Raw genomic sequence first — 19036 nt, 5'->3', positions numbered from 1 at the left:
TCTTGTAGCAGCAAAAATAATGCAGATTTTTCGTTTCGCATTCGTTCCACGCGCTACTCGCAGTCTTCCCGAGTATGTTGGAGAAATTATTGCCTCGCAAGTATCACTTTCAATCGCGAAATTTCCTTTAAAGCATCTTACGTTTCTGAGCAGCTAAAATCATTCCTGTCTATTCCTTATATATTCTAGGACTGTCTCTTTAGTTTACACAATGCGCCAGTCGATGCTACGGCAATCAGGATATCTTTTCGGAAGTTCCTCTGCCACGTGTATGTTTTCAAGAATCTAGAATTATACCGAATTATTCACATACTTATTTTAAAAAAGTACGCGCGCGCATGTGTTTAACGTGTTTTTATTTTAAATATATTTCGGAAACTTAAAATTTCATGAAGATTTACTCGCTTTTTTCTCTTGTCATTATACTTGTAAACTACAATTGTTATCTCAATAAGTACACGAGAGAACGATTGACAATTTATTTCGAATTGACGATTTATCTTGTGACGTCTTAACGACGAATTAAACGAGGCAAAAAGTGTCCTGATTGCCGACTGGCGTAGGCTGGCACAATGTGCAATAATAGACATCTTTATACTAGGGCTATATTATTTAACACGGGTCTACTTATGTGTCTCTCTTTAAGTATGTATATATAAGTCTATAAATGCCTAATAATACCTATATCATCTGGATGCGGGTCTGACGCAGCACGTTTAGAAAATTAGCAATTCTCGTCGAGATTTGCCAGTCCAGATTTTATACAAACTCCCTAATGTTAAGAGTAAAATGACCAAATTAAGTAGCATTACTTCCGCGTCTTTACCTTCCCTCTCTTCACGCTTCACGAAGATCCAAACCTGATTGCACCGATAATCTTTATTAGTTAATCTCGTGCCAACGTTTTGTGTCTCTTTCTTCTTATAGTTTTAATAGCAGTTTAATTATAAAATGATAATGGGTGTTATATTGCGTGGTTGTTTAATTCGTATTACATTTTCACGATTTTTGTGTAAATTTGACATTTGTATTAACATTTTTCGCAATCTTTTTATTTGCAGTATTTACTCGGTTTGACATTTTCGTTAAATTTAATTCATAAAAAAAATAAAGTACAAAATTTTTACACATTTTAAACCATGGTTTTGTAATTCCGCCCACGTAGAATCGTGGCCGAGAATACCACGACACAGAAAGAGACACAGAAAGTCGTTAATCGGAATTAATTGGTGACAATCGATCGGGACGGTCGGTTGTTATTATGCGTGTGTAATGAAAAGAAACCTATTTACAAAAGAGTCGCGTGCTCCGCCAGACCCGGCAGATTCGCCTTTATCGTACACGTATATATATTTACGATATTACAAAACTAGCTTACACTTACATGGAACACTCAACTCTACAACACTATAAAACGTAGAAGCTTGTACACTCCGTTGTGTCTCGAGAGTAGGCTACGTGTGTTCGTGTACGACACCATATCCACTCCAGCACCTGCATTTCCTCGGCGAAACGACGCCGTGATATAATATCAGAAACTTTCTCCTTCTCTCTCTCCTCTCTCTCTGCCCACTCGTACCTCTTTTTTCATTTTTTTTTCTTTTATTAAGACTTCACTGCAAAATTTGTACTACGCTTAGGCCAGCCGTTGCTGCTGAGCTAGTTCGAACGGGCGGGAGTTCCCTGTTCCACGCGTTTGTGAACAATACGCAACCGCGGCTTTCGCGCACGTTCCCCATCATAAAAGTGTTCCTCATTATTGTCGTGTCTAGTAGGTTTTATTTTTATTCAGACTTTGTTGCAAACAAGGGTTAATAATAAGAACGACCCCCTGTCGCGGGAGACTGACTGCGGTACCCCTCGCACCGGGCATTGTCGATTCAATCGAGCTCGCTTTAATTCGATCTCGCGAAATCGGATGATGTTTTACAGAAAGGCTTTGCTCCGAAATTTGCACGTTGTGTTACGTTGAATTGGAATTATGCGCTCGATAGCGCATCTCGAAATTTTTCAAACGGCAGAAATACTTTATTCAATCGCAAATAAAATTGCGAGAATCTACATACTTATAATATAACAACACATCGCAATTAAATACGCGTTTATCATATTGTATATTTTTCTTGGGAAGAAAATAGCTTCGTGTATCAAGCTTTTAATTTATCTGAATTTCCGTAACATGCCAGACTAATAACGATCACTTCATTCAATTGTCATAAATTGACGTAAACGATAGGAAATTTAAATTCTTACGAATTCCTTTTACATTATTCAGGTTTATCTCCAATTTGATTTCAGTTTTTATTTCAAATAAACCAAAGCGGCGGAATCTAATTAATCCGAAGCGGAAATTAGAGCGAAACAAAATTATATGCAATGCTGAAAAGAAAAAAGGAAGATAGCAAGAGAAGTTCTCTCGAGTCCATAACTCCCCTCCCCCGCAATTAACCCTCGGATGCATCCATTACTTCCCTTACAGACATGTACACCTCGTGTACATCTGGATATTTCAGAGACTCGTCCGAGATGCATCCGAGGGTTAATAATATATCCGAACGTCCAGTGTTGTCCGCGTCATCCGCGTCTCGTCTGCGAATCGCGACGGACGACGACGGCCGGTCCGGATGAGGTTGTTTCGCCGTCGAGGCGGACGAGGAGGAAACGCGGTGAGGCGGTGGTGGTCGGTCGTACGACGGTCGTCGACGCGGTGGTCCCGACCCTCGGTGTCACCCTCGTTCCGGCGTCGGTGATAAAATCGTAAAATCACGCGTGCGCGCCGCCGATCACCGCCGCGTTCCCGGTCGCCGTCGTCGTCGTCGTCGTCGTCGCCGACAGCTGCTCCTCCGCCTCCATCATCTTCAGCTTGCGCACCACCTGCGCGTGCTCCTCCAGCAGTCTGGCGAACTCGCCCCGTCTGGTCTCGGCCTCTACCTGGATCTGCTTGATCCTCTCCCGCGGTCCGCCGGGGCTGTCCAGCGGCGTCTGCGACGCCGAGTTCTGCGAGCTGCTCTCGCGCGACAGCCCGTCCAGGTCGGAGCCGTCGCTGAGGATCGAGTGCGAGTCCACGTCGTCCACGATGAGGCTGCGGAGATGAGCGCGATGTAATGTAACAATGAGTTTGACGGAGCGGAACAAATAAATAAAACTACGAGAAAAAAATAGCCACGCCTAACAAAATCAAGAAGACGCTTATTACTTGAACAGAAAAACAAGATGACGCGGGCAATTGAACAATGTATTTTTTTTTTTTTTTTTTTTTTTTTTACATAAATGTGCATTGTGATTTGTCGTCCGCGTCGTCGATATATAGAGACTAGACTTTAGAACAATCACCGCAGACTATGTCTGTGCCTCGCGCGAATCTGCGTTCGCTTTCTCCCCCCTGTTTTTAACATATTATAGAATGACGTTGGTCGTTTTGCGTTCAATTTATTTTCGTATTTATTTATTTTCTTTTGTGGAAGCTGACGTATCTCGAGGGCTCGTACCGCGCGCGGATTGCTGAAACGCGCGCGTAAATCCATATCGTGTCTGCTATCGACGTCAAAGGAAAATCCGATTCGCGTGTTAGTTGTGTGTATATACTTGACGATACACACGTACTCGATGATAATAATACTGATCATTATCGGGCACCAGTATCATTACACTGCGGTAATCGGAAACCGATTCGTATATTTCCTCGAAAAAAATGCAATGTGATTTCTGAGAATTATTTTATATGATCAGGGTATGCGCGCGCGTTACCGGAAAAAAACCTCAAAATCTAAAATTTTTCAGAGAATTCTTTTTTATTGTTGAAAAAAAAGTCACGGATTTTTATTTGAATTTTATTGAAACTCGGAAAACTTTTCCAAATTTTACTTCTAAATTTTAATTGTTTTTTTTTTTATTTTTGACAGAAATATTTCTTCTATCGTGTTTTTTCTAGTTTTTAATAATACAAAATGTCGATAATGGATTAGCAATAAATATAGTATATACATTCATATACATTTTCGTGTGACTTGTGACTTTTTTAATTAAAAAATCAGTGATCATAAAAGACGGTGCATCGTTTTAAATTGGCGTTGTGTTTACTCATGTTTCGTATTCTGTACTTTTAGTGAGTTTACATTATTACGAACAATTATATGCCATATTGGTCACATTATTTCTTTTTAGTATTTTCTAAAATTTAGTTCAAAACTCGAATATTTTTTTATATGATTACGGAACACTAAAAAATAAAATTAATTTATTTTGCATTAAAAAATTCTTTAATAGACAAATTCCTGGAAAAACTAGAAATTCTCGGAGAGTTTTTTTTACACAATTTTTGAGTACACACTCTTTGATGATACGTTCGACTGACAGCGAGATTTTCCGTGGCGTTTCGCAAACATGTCTCATCAAACTGGAACGATTTCGTGGAAGAAAAAGCCATTTGCGTGCAAATAAATTGTAGAAATTATTCATGCATATTTCTTCAAAATTTTTATATTATTCGAGAAATTTTAAATACAGGAAAACTCGAGGAAACGGGGGAAAAGGGATCGCTGGGCAGAGAGATCAACCGGATAGGAATGATTTCTTCCGTTTCTCGTCGCGTCTTTCGCGAGAGATTCGTACTCGCGAAAACTGCCGCGGGTATCGATCCGAGAGCTGAGTATGTGTCCCGAGTCTCGTTCACAGGCTTCGGTATCTTGTTGCACTCACACGTACACACACCTCATCGCTTCAATGTTACATATATATAGAGGAACCGCGGTACAATCGAATCTGGAATTATCCCTCTCCAACACGTCTCGCGTTTTAGGGCGTTGTTTACGCTCGGGATTTACGAGCTTCTTTCGCCAGATCGCTGATATCACCGGCGGAAAAAGATGGGTGCGTTATCGCGGCGCACATCGTGATGCGCAAATAGAAAATAAATTCCGGCGTTGTGCCGGAACTTTGACTTTGTGTCGAGGAGACGCGTATCTGAACTCTCGCAGTTGACTATTACCTTGAAACTTTGCTCATTTCGCCGAATGCTTATTGGCGACGGGGTTATCGATGAGGCGAAGATTCGATAGGGAATAAACTTTTGAGAGAACCGAGGTGTTTAATTCGGGGAACGAAATGTGGAATATATTAAGGGATTTCAAGGGGAATATCTTTTAGCTCGAAAGTTTAGTCCGCGCGATCTGCGATTGCCGAAATAGAAATGATACATGAACGAGAGCCGAAACATTATTCCACTTCGAGCGCTAATTAAAGTCCCCGTTTTAAATCAGAGCGAACTTGTTACCGGACATTTTCGAAACTGAAGAACTTGAAATATTAAATTATTGCATTATTAAAATTTAATTTCAATACGTCGATAGGAAAACCTAAAGTAATGTGAGACTAAGGAAATATCACAGTGTCTCTTGAAATCAATTTGCTTTGACGAGATATTTGTTCAACGGGATAATAAATCCGTGTTCTCCAAAGGGACCATAAACAGAGAGAAATGCGAACATGGTGATCTTTGCGTCCCGGTGGTTACCTACTTTTCTCACAACGGCGGGCTATTCACCCGGGACGAGTGACGAAATCAATTTCGCACGGGTTAAGGATAACGCGGATGGAAGATAGAATATATATTCGCCTCGTCAGCGCGAATGCCTGCCGCCGCGGTAATCACAAACCATTTTCGTGGCATGCTGCCGCGCCGGCGGAACGGGGTCGAAGGAACGCCGAAAGGGCAGAGGACGACGATCGAAGTGGAGATTAATCGGCGACGGTCGTGGCGAACGCGCGAAATTTCGCAATCCGATTGTAGCACAGATGTACGGGTCGCTATACGTGAAAATGTATTGTATTTCTCTTTACAACATTTGATTGACGAGACGAAACAATCTTCTTTTGACAATAAAAAAAATACATATATAACTTTTTCATATTTTTCTGCGACAAAATTGATCATTTCACGATTTTAATGCTGTTAAAATTTATCCTACAACCTTTAGGATATAGAAAAATTGCTATAAATACAGTTTAAATAATTTACATTAATATACACGTTGTTGTCATTGCATTTCCAATGTATTCATCGATAAATAATAATTTTGGGGTATATAATAAGGAAATAATTCTGATTTTTTTTTTTAATGAAGACAACGACAATACCTGTAATCGTTGCTCAAGTATCGCTGCGTCGGGCAGTGACGTGCTCGCCCTGAAAATGCCGAAGGAAGGCAAATGCATTCATGACGTCCGGTGTACTATCGACGTTCGCCTAGAGAGGCTCTGCGGCATCGCGGCCGCAACGATTGTCGCTTGCGTCAGGCGTTACGTCACTAGTGTGCCGGCACAGCCGCGTGTTACCGCGGAAAAGTATTGATTTTTCGGAAATCGCAAAATATATGTGTAACCGTACGGAACGACCGACGTCATTTAATCATAAAAATATGAATTTTCGAGCTTTCGCTGTGAATTGCTCATTGAAATACGGGAACGCAACGTGTCCCAGATATACTTTTCCTTTAATTTTCGAGGAGACGAAAGATTTTGCAAGAGGAGCTCTTAAATCTGGCTTGTCTGATAAATCGGGATCGGGAATCGAGAATAGTCACGTCTAACATTAAGCGCGCGGACGATTGCGTTTAAAGATTCGTCTCGCATTACTCTCCCGAGACGAACGGCTCGGATATTATTCGAGAGATTACGTCGGATGGAGAAGGAGAAGGATGCGTGAATAGCGCTTGATTGCGCTCGAGCAAACGCGCAAATACGACGATCACGGGGATGCGATCCAATTAATTTTTTTTTCTTTTTTTTTGCGACGGATTCGATAATAGGGTTCGTATTGTTTGACTGCTGCTAAAGTGTGTGTATGGCGATGATATGCGCGTCACGTGTCTCTGGATGTCCTTAGAACTTCTCTCCCGACCGTAATCCCCCTAACAGCATCTTAAATGTGACGTCAAGGACTCAGCGAAGGCTTAGCGAAGGATCGTCCAACCATGAATGGACGACGGCGGTGTCCAACCGGGAAACGAAGCCGACCGCATTTCAAGCGAAATTTAGTGCGGAACTTTCCAATCTCCGGCTCGACCGAACTTCGCGAGCCACCGAAGTATATCGGTTGCCGAATTCACGAGGGAGTTATAAGCGCCATTACGTACGCCGAAAATATTTTCGCATTCCATGAGTGTACTACGGGGTATTTCGTTTACGGCCGAAAGTACCTGCCAACGCGTTTACACGTGGCGGCGATTTTGCGTTAAACGTAGATTTAGAAGATTGAACTCGCGGGAGAATCCCGCTTTAAATTATACGATAATCTCTTTGTGATTATGGCTATTAAGAGGGTACAATTACTTTTTTACACGACGAGACTCTTATCCATCTGATATACAACGTCAGTCAAAATTCGTCAATTTTAGAAAATTAATTATGATGTGTAACAATTCTATTAATTATTTTGGAACTATTTTAAGACTGTTAATTATTTCTTTTTGTATATTTGGAATTAATTACGTATTACTTTTTCATGAATGACATATTTTTTTTATAACTCTTTACGGAGAACTGCAAAAAAAGTCCACTTTCCGAAACGTTATTCCCACTGTTTCCTTTATAACGCAGTATTATTTGTACAGAAAGTTAGAATTGCTCTCCAATAGATTTCAAAGGGTTCAGGTGGTACACGTAGAGACTGCGTAACTTTGCCGTAGCTAAAGATAGTAGGTCCAATACTTCCGCCGCGTTTCTTCATTCACAGCGTCTGCCTATGACGCGGCAATACTACTTTCTCGTTGCATTACTTATGAGTGGCTATCAGATCGAACGACGTCAACTCGCGCGGTATGCGCGCAAGAGTCGATCGAAGAGCCCCGCGCTATAAGCGCAATAAAAATAAAGTAACGTCACCAAGAATAAGTTTGCGCGCGATTCCCCGCCGTGCTCGCCGTGGCTGTCAATTTTTTTTTTCTTCCATTCAGTGCCAGTCGGCCGTGTGCTATCGCGAAATAGCTCGCGAAACTGCGCGACTCTCCCGAGCCGACGCTCTTATCGTGTCGCTCCGCAAGAAGACGCGATCGATACTTGTACTCTAAATCCGTGCCCGCTATTCTGATCACGAATCTCACGGTGTGTTCTAATGCCGAATTTTATTCGTGGAAATTATTACATCCGAGTCGTAGACGTAGACGAGAGAAGCGAACAATTATATTTGGCGATAATTGCGCGACGAAAATAGCGCGAAACGCGTCACCGAGATGTGTTATTTGTTTATGAGGATTTGTTTACGAGATCTCAAGTCTTGTCTGTCGAGATAGTAAAGGGTTCTTCAAACACATGTATACACGTCAAATTAATTTAAATTGAAAAATTGATGCATCTAAAATTAACCAAGCTCGTCTTCCGTCAGGATTCGTAAAACAAATTGAATTGATTTTCGTTAACTTTATTTACTTCGCGGAAATGCTTCTGCCCTTAATTAATTTTACAATGTCGATATTCCAAAGTAATACCGATGTCATAAGTATTGACGTCTACTGCATGTATCTTGTGAAATATTGATTTGATACCGACTTAATATAAAAGTAATGATATCTTATAAAATTTAAGCATTTCTATTTATGTGGTGGCAGCTCGTATCGGCGTATACCGTCAAAATGCCCTACCGTCTTGTTCGCCGTCGCCCACATCGAGAACTTACAAATGTCACGAAAAACGTGAGAGGGTAATTTATCGTTTTTCTTCGTTTATAATCAATAAATTTAATTAATTTTAATACAATATCAACATACTGATGCAGATTGATAAAAGTCGCGGTTTACATTATGTACAACTGCGTTCACAAAAATTCTCGGAACAATTAGATAACTCCTTTTTTTCAGATATATATTCGCATACAAAAAAAAAAAACGAAATATATTGCAGCTTGAATCAAAGTGTCAAAATAAGAATTTTTTGAAGTTTGATTAAACGAAAGAAGTTATTCTTTGACGAATATTTTGATATTAAATATTTTTTTAAGATGATTTAAATTAAAAATAATCTTTCTTAGGTTGGAATTTTTTTTTTAAGGATATCCTTACACCATGACAAATCAGGTAATTTTGCTACATTATTTAATTATTTAAAGGCACGAAAAAATTCAGTTTCACAGTTCGACTAAAGAAAATTCGACCGTCAAGAAGCTCTCATTAAGAAGTTATACCAGGTTCGTGAGAGTGTAGATTAATATAACAGACGGCTAACTAATTCCTCATTCCCACATCTCGCGTAATAATGAATTTCTAAAGGTCGCGCGGAAAACATACACCCACGAAAATCCTTGAAATAACCGGATTCCCTGCGGCGAAATCGCCGAAGTGTATGTACATACATGTACGTGTGAGTGCTCATGCCCTTTTTTTTTCGAGTGCAGTCGGGCGAGGCTTTGCGTAAAGCAAGAAAAGTAAAAACACGAAAAAATCAGATAAATCACCGACGTGTGAACACGAAATAAAATTGAAGTAATTAAAATTATTATTTCACTATATTCAGGATTAAAATAGCGGGTGAAAAATAATTGTTTTTCGCAAACAAACTTTAGTATTTTATTTATTTAGAGGAATTGTGAGTATAATAAAATGTAACAAAAAAATCACGATAAAAATATAACGCTGTTAGATCACTGAGATTTGTAATGTAATTTTGAATTTTGTAAAGTTTAACTCACCTGAAAGCACCGTGGATTTCCCTGCCCGATGCCATCGTCACTGCGATATCAGGTAACGATCCTGCAACGCGAATGAAAAAACATTAGTTTTCATATAATCATTCTCGAGAAAAGATCTCACAGGTTTTTTCGCATATCGAGATCTCCGTCACGGCTCTGTCGTTACATTCGTTCTCATTTCTTTCCTTAAACAAGGTGACTCCTACAAATACGCTCGTACAAATCGCTTTAACGTGAACGAGGACGACGCTCTTCATCTTCCGCGAGTTTTCTCATGCAAAACGAAACTGCTTTTCGGTTAACAAAACAACACAGCCGTTATTCTCGGTTGAAATACGAAACGAATCCACGACAATATTGATTTCGCTTAATTGTGACAAAATACAAAGATTTACAATTAGGCGAAAAGCGCATTAAAAATTGCGAGATTAGAAAAAGAAATTTTTTTTATAAGAAAATATGAGAAATGAGTTGAAAAGTTGAAAAGAATTCATCTCAATGACATAAATGACATTTAATTAGTTGGTAAACAACTTTGTAATATTTCTGAAAAATTATCCAACGATTCTACCAGGAAGCGTTCGTTAATGCTCGACGTTTAAACGTAACTGCAAAATTTATCTCCGTGCTCCAATTATAACAATGCGCGGCATCTGTTAACCCAGAGGTAACGTTACATATTTCCAGCCGCGGATGACGTATCAGTACTTAAGGCTTAACGACGCGCGAAACTCGTTCTGTAATTCGCTCGTCGGAGACAACGTCGTCGCAATTCGAGCTCGGACAATGAAGCCGTTCTCCTTCTCCGGGATTCGTATAATACCGCGCTATACCTCATCAGCGACGTCACGCGTCTCTGAGAAAGGCTATCGTGCCCGAGGTGTACCCCATTTATCCCGGGGACAACGAGCATGTGTCCGCGATTACGTTTCGCCCGAAGGTTCTAAATTCTGAACGAGATCGCTCGTCCATCCGATGAAAAACGACCCGATCGAAATGACAACGAGGCTTTATTCCAAAGTCCTCGTCGAGAGGATTACGGACCTCTTACGTAATCGTACGTTAATAATTACGGCATCGAGAACTACGGAGCAGACATTTTTGGGCAAGATTTGCACAGAGTTGAAGAGCCGGTTTATTCGCCAGTTAACACTATAAATTCTTATCTAAAAAGAAGAACGTGTAACCGCCAAGCTTCTTTTCGCAGCTTCTAATCTGCTATCAATAGTACATAATCTGCAGTTACCGAAAATATATACGAAATTAAGACGATTTGGATATAAGCTCCTGAATTCTTCATACATGGAGTTTATATAGGGAACTTTACACAGGGGAAATGCTATTACCTAAATATAAATGACGCAATTACTCTTAGTGAACTTTTTTACTTTATAATAACGCTCTATAAAACTTGATATAATAGTCTAAAATTAGTCCACTGGTTTCGCGGTAGGTCGATATCGAGCGTGGCTATTAAAACAGATAGGCACTGTCTTAAATTTGGCACAGTAAATGGACAACGTCAACCGTGCCGTGTTGATATTTTATAATCGTGGAAACGTCAGGTTTTCGAGATTTCAGAAAAAAAAAGTCCCCGAATGCCCAGTGAGCGAGCGGTCGATCCATAAATTGTTGATTGTCCTGCTCGAATGTCGGGAGTGACGTCTCGATCGTGATAGATCGATTTTCTTCGTCCGGCAACATGCATCCGTCGACTGACACTGACGTACCGTCGTCTTCTTTCATCTTTTATGGAACGCGCCCGTACTCGCTCGATTTTTCTATGTAAATTGCCAGCCCCTCTCTCTATTTAATGAAGATCGATTGACCGTCGCGCGTAATATCGAGCCATTTATGACAGGGGTTTCTCGAGAGGAAGCTGTTCTCGTCTCTGATCATTCCTTTCATCCCTTGAGTATTCCCCCATTTAGATCAGTTTGTCAACTTTGACGAGGTACTAGAAATTTGAGGGTAATATGAGATGATATATTAATCTTCAACTAGAAATAATTTGCCTATGAAGAAGAATTGGAAGGACGTAATTAGTTGACACATATAATTGGAATACATTTATTTTGCAACTTGATATTTCGCAGCTTTGAACTTCGTTCTTAAAGCATCATTTCTCGTATTATACGTATATCCTTTATAATACCTTCTATAAAAATTGCAAGGGAGAAAAACTTTCAATTTATTTCGAACATTGTTTTTCTAAGAAATGTTTATCATTCGTGCTTGAGAAAGCAAATTTCCAAGTTTCAAACTCATGTATATATTTGATTCTTTTAAAAGTTACAAGTACGTATCGAAAATTGCTAATATCCAGCAATGGAAGTTCGAAGGAAAAAAGGAAGGGGCAGTTTTGACCTTTCCAATCGTCAGGAGTGGCAATCGTACGTTTAATTGATATAGCAGAAGCGTAGTCGTCGGATTACATGATGGCACAGCATCGCAATGCGATGTTAAAGGTCATTGTATGGGTCTTTCGATAAAATTGCGTTGCACCTTTTTACAACAAACGTTTGACTGAATTAATGAAAAGATCTGCACGAGATCTCCATTACTTAACTTTTTGTTTAGTTTTTATTTGTATATATCCCTCGAGAATTGAATTAAAAATTAAAATCCTGCTAGAGTGAAGTTGCCTTGTATAATCAATTGTAAAAGATTTTATTTCGGATTTTATATAATTCTAGATTTATTCTTAAATTTATGTTTGCTATTTTTTTATTTTCAAAAGATTTTATTCAAGATCTACTGAAATATATATGTATACATGGAAGCGCTTATCACGCATGACATATGAGACATATAGTACGTCCTACGTACAGCATTACATAAGACATATAATGTGCATACAAATACTATAATTAATATCGATTTCTGCATTACGTGTCATACAGATATATCGGGTTCTCGGATTGCCATGAATAATCCTTACATGACACCTGTGCTTTACTTACAATGTCGAGTTACGCAGGAATCAGAAACGCGAATTAACATTTATGAATTGTAGATTGGAAACGCAAGGCTACATAACCGTGTTGTCATATAGAATTTGAGTAAATTAAACACAAATTTTAATGAAGAATAATTCAATAACGAATAAAAACGAAATATATATATAATGTACACACGCTGTGCGCGTTCCCTGCAAACGCCATACGGTACAACGGTGTATTCGGGAGATTAATTAGAATCGCAAAATTCAAGAAGATAAATTTTGTTTTTCAAACATACATTGAATTTATTCGCGCGATAATTTTATTCTTCAAATAAACGTTGGACGTATCCGGCGCGATAATAGTCCATTCGTCGAGATTAATTCAATACGTGAGATACGGGATATTCAGCGTACGTTAATTTTACACAATATACATTTCACAATACACAATGTATATTTTGTAGCGGCGATAAATCCTTTGGTACACGTTGGCGTTGAACGCTTGCTTTTTTTACAACACTGCGTTGCGATACTAGTATCAACAGCATAATACCGCCGCGGCAGACCGTTGTGTACACGCGGTCAACTTGCTATTATTCTCACGGCGAGAGCCGAGCGGGCAGACAGCGAGCCGCTCGGCGACTATCGTCGCGTTATTATTCCTCAAAACGCGATTATTCCCCGTTACAATTATCAACCTGCATGATTAATTGACTCCCACGATTCATAAACGTGCTACGTGCAGCGGCTACTTATTAAAGCCGACGTACCGCGCGACTTGTTCTTTTAAAGTTGCGATATCGAGGGAAATAAGAAACATGAGATTGAGATCCTTTGTTTTTTCGTGTGTGCTAATTTGCGAGACACCGAGCGAAGGATATCTTTCTTGCGTTAGCGTAATGTAATAAAATATGAAGAATATGTCATGCAAATGTCGCAAGATTATTGTATTCGGTTAGTAATTAAGTGTGTTTTCGCGAATGAATCATTCGCGATTGCTATCAAGAAGTAACAATAGACAACTAACAATCAAATAGTAGCTAATTAACGGAAGACTAAGAAAAGAGAAAATGCCCCTGGGAGATATTGAATAATGACGGGCACAACTATAAAGTAATATTATCTTATTTTATTTGTTGCTGTTTCTTGTGAGATTAATTATTTATTTTTGTAACACTCTCATATGTCGTGCGCTTTAGCAACAGTATGTAATTAATACGTATGATATATATTTTTTAAATATTTTCTTATATTTATATCTTATATTTTATTATATCGCTTATATTTGTATATTATAAAATTGTTATGCATTATAGCTGCAACAAAATTACATTATAATTATGATATAATTACAACTCTGATGTTGCGCAATAAGAATGTATGTTATCTTTTATTCATATTCTTTGAGATATAAAAAACTATATACAAGTTTTTATGAAATAACGATATAAATCTATAAAGTATTAAGTATGTGTGTATTAAGTATGGGATATATCTAATAAAAAAAGTCTTTATGATATTTTAAAGATTTGCATTGGAATAGTAAATCATTATTTCATAGAAGCATTTAACTGAGAAATAGAATTATTATAAAATACAATTCACACATGATCATATGCGTCAAGCTAGGCTTTAGGATGTTGTTTTATCTGGTACATCTTTAATTAGGCATATCTGACTCAATCTGGAAACCTTGACATCACAGACTATCACTTACGTTGCTTTATTAATGCAATGCTTAATTAAACGTGACGAATGTGCGACGATCTTTCGTTGCAATAATAATAAGTGAGAACTTCTGTCAATTGTAAATATGACAACTTTTTATCTCGAAATTTCTCTTCGTCGATTTTATTATTATTTCTAAGCTTAAAATATTATATGCTATTTACGTAAAATGTATAAATATGTTCAGTAAAGTTTGCCATATTTAATTTAAATTTTTAATTGCTTTGACTGCGTGCATACAATAAATTTCTAGTCTAATAATCTTGTGTTCTGAATAGAAATAAAAGATTGGATAGAAATACTAATAGAAATATAAAATTTTAGCACTCAATTTTTACACATGCAATAGAAACATTTTAGAAAATCTTTTTATAAATATATTCTAATATATCTATAAAAATAATATATCTAATATATTTATAAAAACATATTAGGATATAAAATTATTCTTACCATTAAAATATGAAATATAATTAATTATATTTTTAGTTAATGAATTTTAAACATTTTATTAATATAATTTACAAGAAATTTCTTTCAACAAAATACCATTTTGAGATAAAATGTATAATTTCTGTTGTTATGTAGCTGGAAAGGTTAAAAAATAGAATAGTTAATGTAAAACAGTCGTATTGCTAATTCTATTTTTAAGATTGCATACATGTGCGAAATCGAAAAGATGATAGACAAATACGTTGACAGTAATACAATCATGAGAAACTTCAGCAGAAATAGACACTCAGTAACGACTCTTTTGACTTGAATGAATAACGTTCCGCTATTGTTTTAACTGCGAATGCCAATAAGTGCTGAATACTTTGCACAACAAATTCACGTACTACATAATAACGGCAGAATTGGCACACGTCAAGAGTGCGAGAAAAATCTATATATCCTTCAATCGCAAGAGTAATATTTTATTACTGAATATAATTAAATATACATTTCAGAATATAATGATAAATTTAATCTAAAAAAATATTTTATTCGAGATTAATAACATTTTAATACGATTAATTGTTAATAATTGTCAACTAATATGTTTTTATATATATATTTGCTTTATATCAGTTAATCGATTTTGTTTTTTATTAGATCTGTTCTTTATTGGTATTGAATTGTACTGCATTGCACTGCCTTTTCATTTTTTCGCCAAACTTTAATCATATATCTATTTTGCTGAGTACAGAGTCTTTACATTTTAGCTATAAAAAACAAATCTAATGTATCAGTTGCAATTAATCGATATATGCACACATATCAATACACATGTTTTTGTATAAGAAAAATAAAAAGAGTGTAATAAATGCAGGCAGATGCGCTTCCTGAATATATCAGCAAACTCGGTTAATTAAAGTGATTATATTTTCAAGTTTAACTGTGAATTTCAAAGATCAGAGTTAACAGAGTTAATAGAATCGAATGCGAAAATTAAATAGGAAGATAAAAATTAAATAATCACGTGAGATCTTTTTAGAAATATTAATCGATGACCTCGATCTTTTCTAGCTAACATAACAAAAATTATACATCACAATGAAATAACGTTTTGCAAAGAGATTCATTATGAATAACAAATCGGTCAAATTCTGAGTTTATTTTTAGAATTTATTAATTTAAAGATATATTTCTGTTAATCTCTGTTATTATTTTTGTTTATGATGTACATACTAGTTGCAAATAATATAGACAATGAAAAAAAAGCGGAAATAAAATAACAAATGGAATTGCAGTCGATTATGTTACCGCATGATTGTCAGGGCCTCTTAGGTCCAGTTGCAACATATCTGTCCGAAATTGTTTAATGGAGTTTAAATATACGTTGCACTGTGCAGCCGCGTGGCGCACGGATTCAATTCGGCGCGGTCGTATCAGTCGAAATGCGAGCGGAACTTAAATTTAAGCACGCTTCGGTTCCGATGCAGCGTGACAGCCGGCCGATTTCTCGGTCTCGCGACGCCAATGTAAATTTAACGTCGTTCTCGCCGGATCTCGCGGGAAGACCGACAGGCTCATTTCGTGACTGACACTCTCGTCCGGCACGCGGAAAGCGTAATTTGCGTTTATGGGTGAACAGGTGTTGTATCTAGGAAGAGAATAGATTAAAAAGAGAAAAGTAGAATGAAAGAGTGAGACACGGAGATTAAATTATTATTATTATTATTATCCAGAGACAAACCCCAGCTCTTTAAGGGAAGACAGAACCTCTCTGGTGTGAAAAGAGAGAAAATAATTTATCGTCTAGAGGAAGTTAATTGATAAAGCAAAGAAAGGATAATAGGTGTGCTCAATCTAACAGGATCTCAATCTATCTTTAGGCACTTCTAACAAAATGTATTTATTACTAAGTATATTTATTATGTATCTATATAATGCGCCCATGTGTAATATAACGAGTAGAAAGAAAAAAGACGAACATGGATATGTAATTTAAGTAGAGTCAGACCGGTTATGATCAGACATTTTTTTGTGCTGGACATTTCGTTACCGTTTTTACTACGCTATTTTGCCTTTAATCACATAATGCCTTTAACGCCTTTAATGCATAATCACACGTGATTTCTATTTACTTTATTTTTAAATTAATAAACAAAATCATCTATAACGAATAAAAATATTTAATATAAATATACGAATTACAAGAGAATTCGAAAAATTCTAAATATGTGAGAAAATTATATTGCTAATTCGTTTATAAATAATTTACAAACGTGATAAAAATGTTTTGCAGAAAAATTGTCTGCGATTAAAACATTTATTATTCGATATAACCGAGCAACTGTGGCAGATTTTTCCGTAATAAAATATTTTTATCTCACACGTCGCATTTTGGCTGATCGGATATTCCAGGAAACAGCGAATGCGAATATACTCTGGCGAAGGAAAATTTCCGATTCATCCGTCCCGACTTAAGCTCGAAATCAATTATTCATCACGCTCAATGAAGCAGTTGAGCAAATTTTGCTCCAGCTCCATCAGTCGCCTTACGTCAAACGAAACTAATAAGCCAGTCTACGGGTGATCAAATTTAAGGTAAAACTTAAATTTGAATTGGATCGATCGCCGCGTGGCCGGCTTTAAATTTCATTTGAGGTACGACCGAAATATACTCTCTGGAGCACCATTTCTCATCGTTAATCGAATAGCGACGATTAGGTTCTCGCTTTGTTACGGAACATTTCAATCTCTTTCGGCCGCAATGGGCTATGAGATATTGGTACTTTCACGTTTAAACGATAAAAATTATGGTACATATATAAAAATGATTTTTTTATGCATCTGAAGGGATTCTTCTTTTTTATTTGTTTTATTTTGTGTGTGTGTGTGTGTGTGTGTGTGTGTGTGTGTGTGTGTGTGTGTGTGTGTGTGTGTGTGTGTGTGTGTGTGTGTGTGTGTGTGTGTGTGTGTGTGTGTGTGTGTGTTATTTGGGAAGCTTTTTTAATTATGCTCACAGTTAACGAACATAATAAATTGGTCTTAATCGTTTTATTATGAAACCGGAAACATTAAAAATATGAAAGGAGGTACTATAATAATTTATTTCTCCCAAAATTGATTTGTAATATATATTAATGTCGTTTAATTTATTTCGTTATGACATTTATTATCGCGTCGATCTAATTTCCTCGAGCAACGATCCCATATCTCGTACGAAATTAAATTCGATTCATTGAATTAACCTCCAGGTAAAAGATTTAACAGATGTTAATTTCGACGTTGCTCGAAATTATAAAATTATCCGGACGCCGTGTCGCATCTCTTCAATCACATTTCCCCACGTTCGAACGAGACTAAGCAGCTAATTTCGCACGAATTCGATAAACGTGACGGATTAAATCCCTATCCCGGGATTAACAGGACGTTAACCCGCGCATCGTTCCGTACACGAGAGAAACGATCTCTTCCGCGACCGAGCCGGCCATCGTCACAGTCACAGTGTCGGGCTGGTTCTATTAAGGGTGGGTAACTAAGGGAGTTTCTCCAGAGGCCGATCGATTGCACGCAAAAATGCTCTCGTATTTCGCGCGCGAAGGGACATAAATGAATGACATATTATTATATATCGCGTATTGCTCTCTATGCTCTCTCTTTCTCTCTTACCTCTCACCATCTGTGCTCCAATACTCCCGGGGTTCCGGTCGTCTCGCGAGGAATGCTTCTCTATGACAGTCGCCGTTTTTCTCTCTCTCTCTTTCTGTCTTTCTCTCTCTCTCTCTCTCCTCTACGGCCCTGCAGAACTGCGTGCGACGAAACTAGCGCCCTTTCTCTCCCTCCCTATGTCGTTAATCACCGACGCACCTAAGCGACTTCGCGAGCAAGGCAAGCCAAGAACACGATCCTCACTCATCGAGCGTCCCGCGCGGACTGATCGGCGCGGGCACCGACGCTCGCGCGCCTCCGCTTCGATGTCGACTGCAGGCAGCCTCGCGGCGCGACCGCCGCGGATGGAAGGGGTTGCAGCCGCCGTTTATTTTATCGGGTTCGTTTGCTCGCCTGCACGCAAAACGAAACATCGGCGATCCTCAGCCAATTCATTAATTTGCATTAACGCACGGATCTACATTTCGAAACTCGAGACGAACGAACGCGACCTCTGATAGGCATTGTGGAACTTTTCAGAATCGACTTTGGTTTTGTAAGTTAATTTGTTTTCTAGATTTCTCTGTTGTGTTCTCTAGGAGGAC

General features: G+C 37.9%; 1 protein-coding gene across 1 annotated transcript; it reads right to left on the bottom strand.

Annotated features, from left to right (window-relative positions):
- Positions 1–13: 13 nt before the first annotated feature.
- On the bottom strand, positions 14–18780 carry LOC105836235. Its single transcript, XM_036282919.1, has 3 exons — positions 18453–18780; positions 9680–9740; positions 14–3082 (listed from the first exon to the last, which is right to left on the bottom strand). The coding sequence occupies exons 1-3, from the start codon at positions 18460–18462 to the stop codon at positions 2764–2766; spliced, it is 390 nt and encodes a 129-aa protein (XP_036138812.1). The 5' UTR covers positions 18463–18780; the 3' UTR covers positions 14–2763.
- Between the last annotated feature and the right edge of the window lie 256 nt (positions 18781–19036).

The sequence above is a fragment of the Monomorium pharaonis genome, chromosome 1 (assembly GCF_013373865.1).
Source record: "Monomorium pharaonis isolate MP-MQ-018 chromosome 1, ASM1337386v2, whole genome shotgun sequence".
Lineage (NCBI taxonomy): Eukaryota > Metazoa > Arthropoda > Insecta > Hymenoptera > Formicidae > Monomorium > Monomorium pharaonis.
This window is presented reverse-complemented; position numbering and strand designations above follow the sequence as displayed.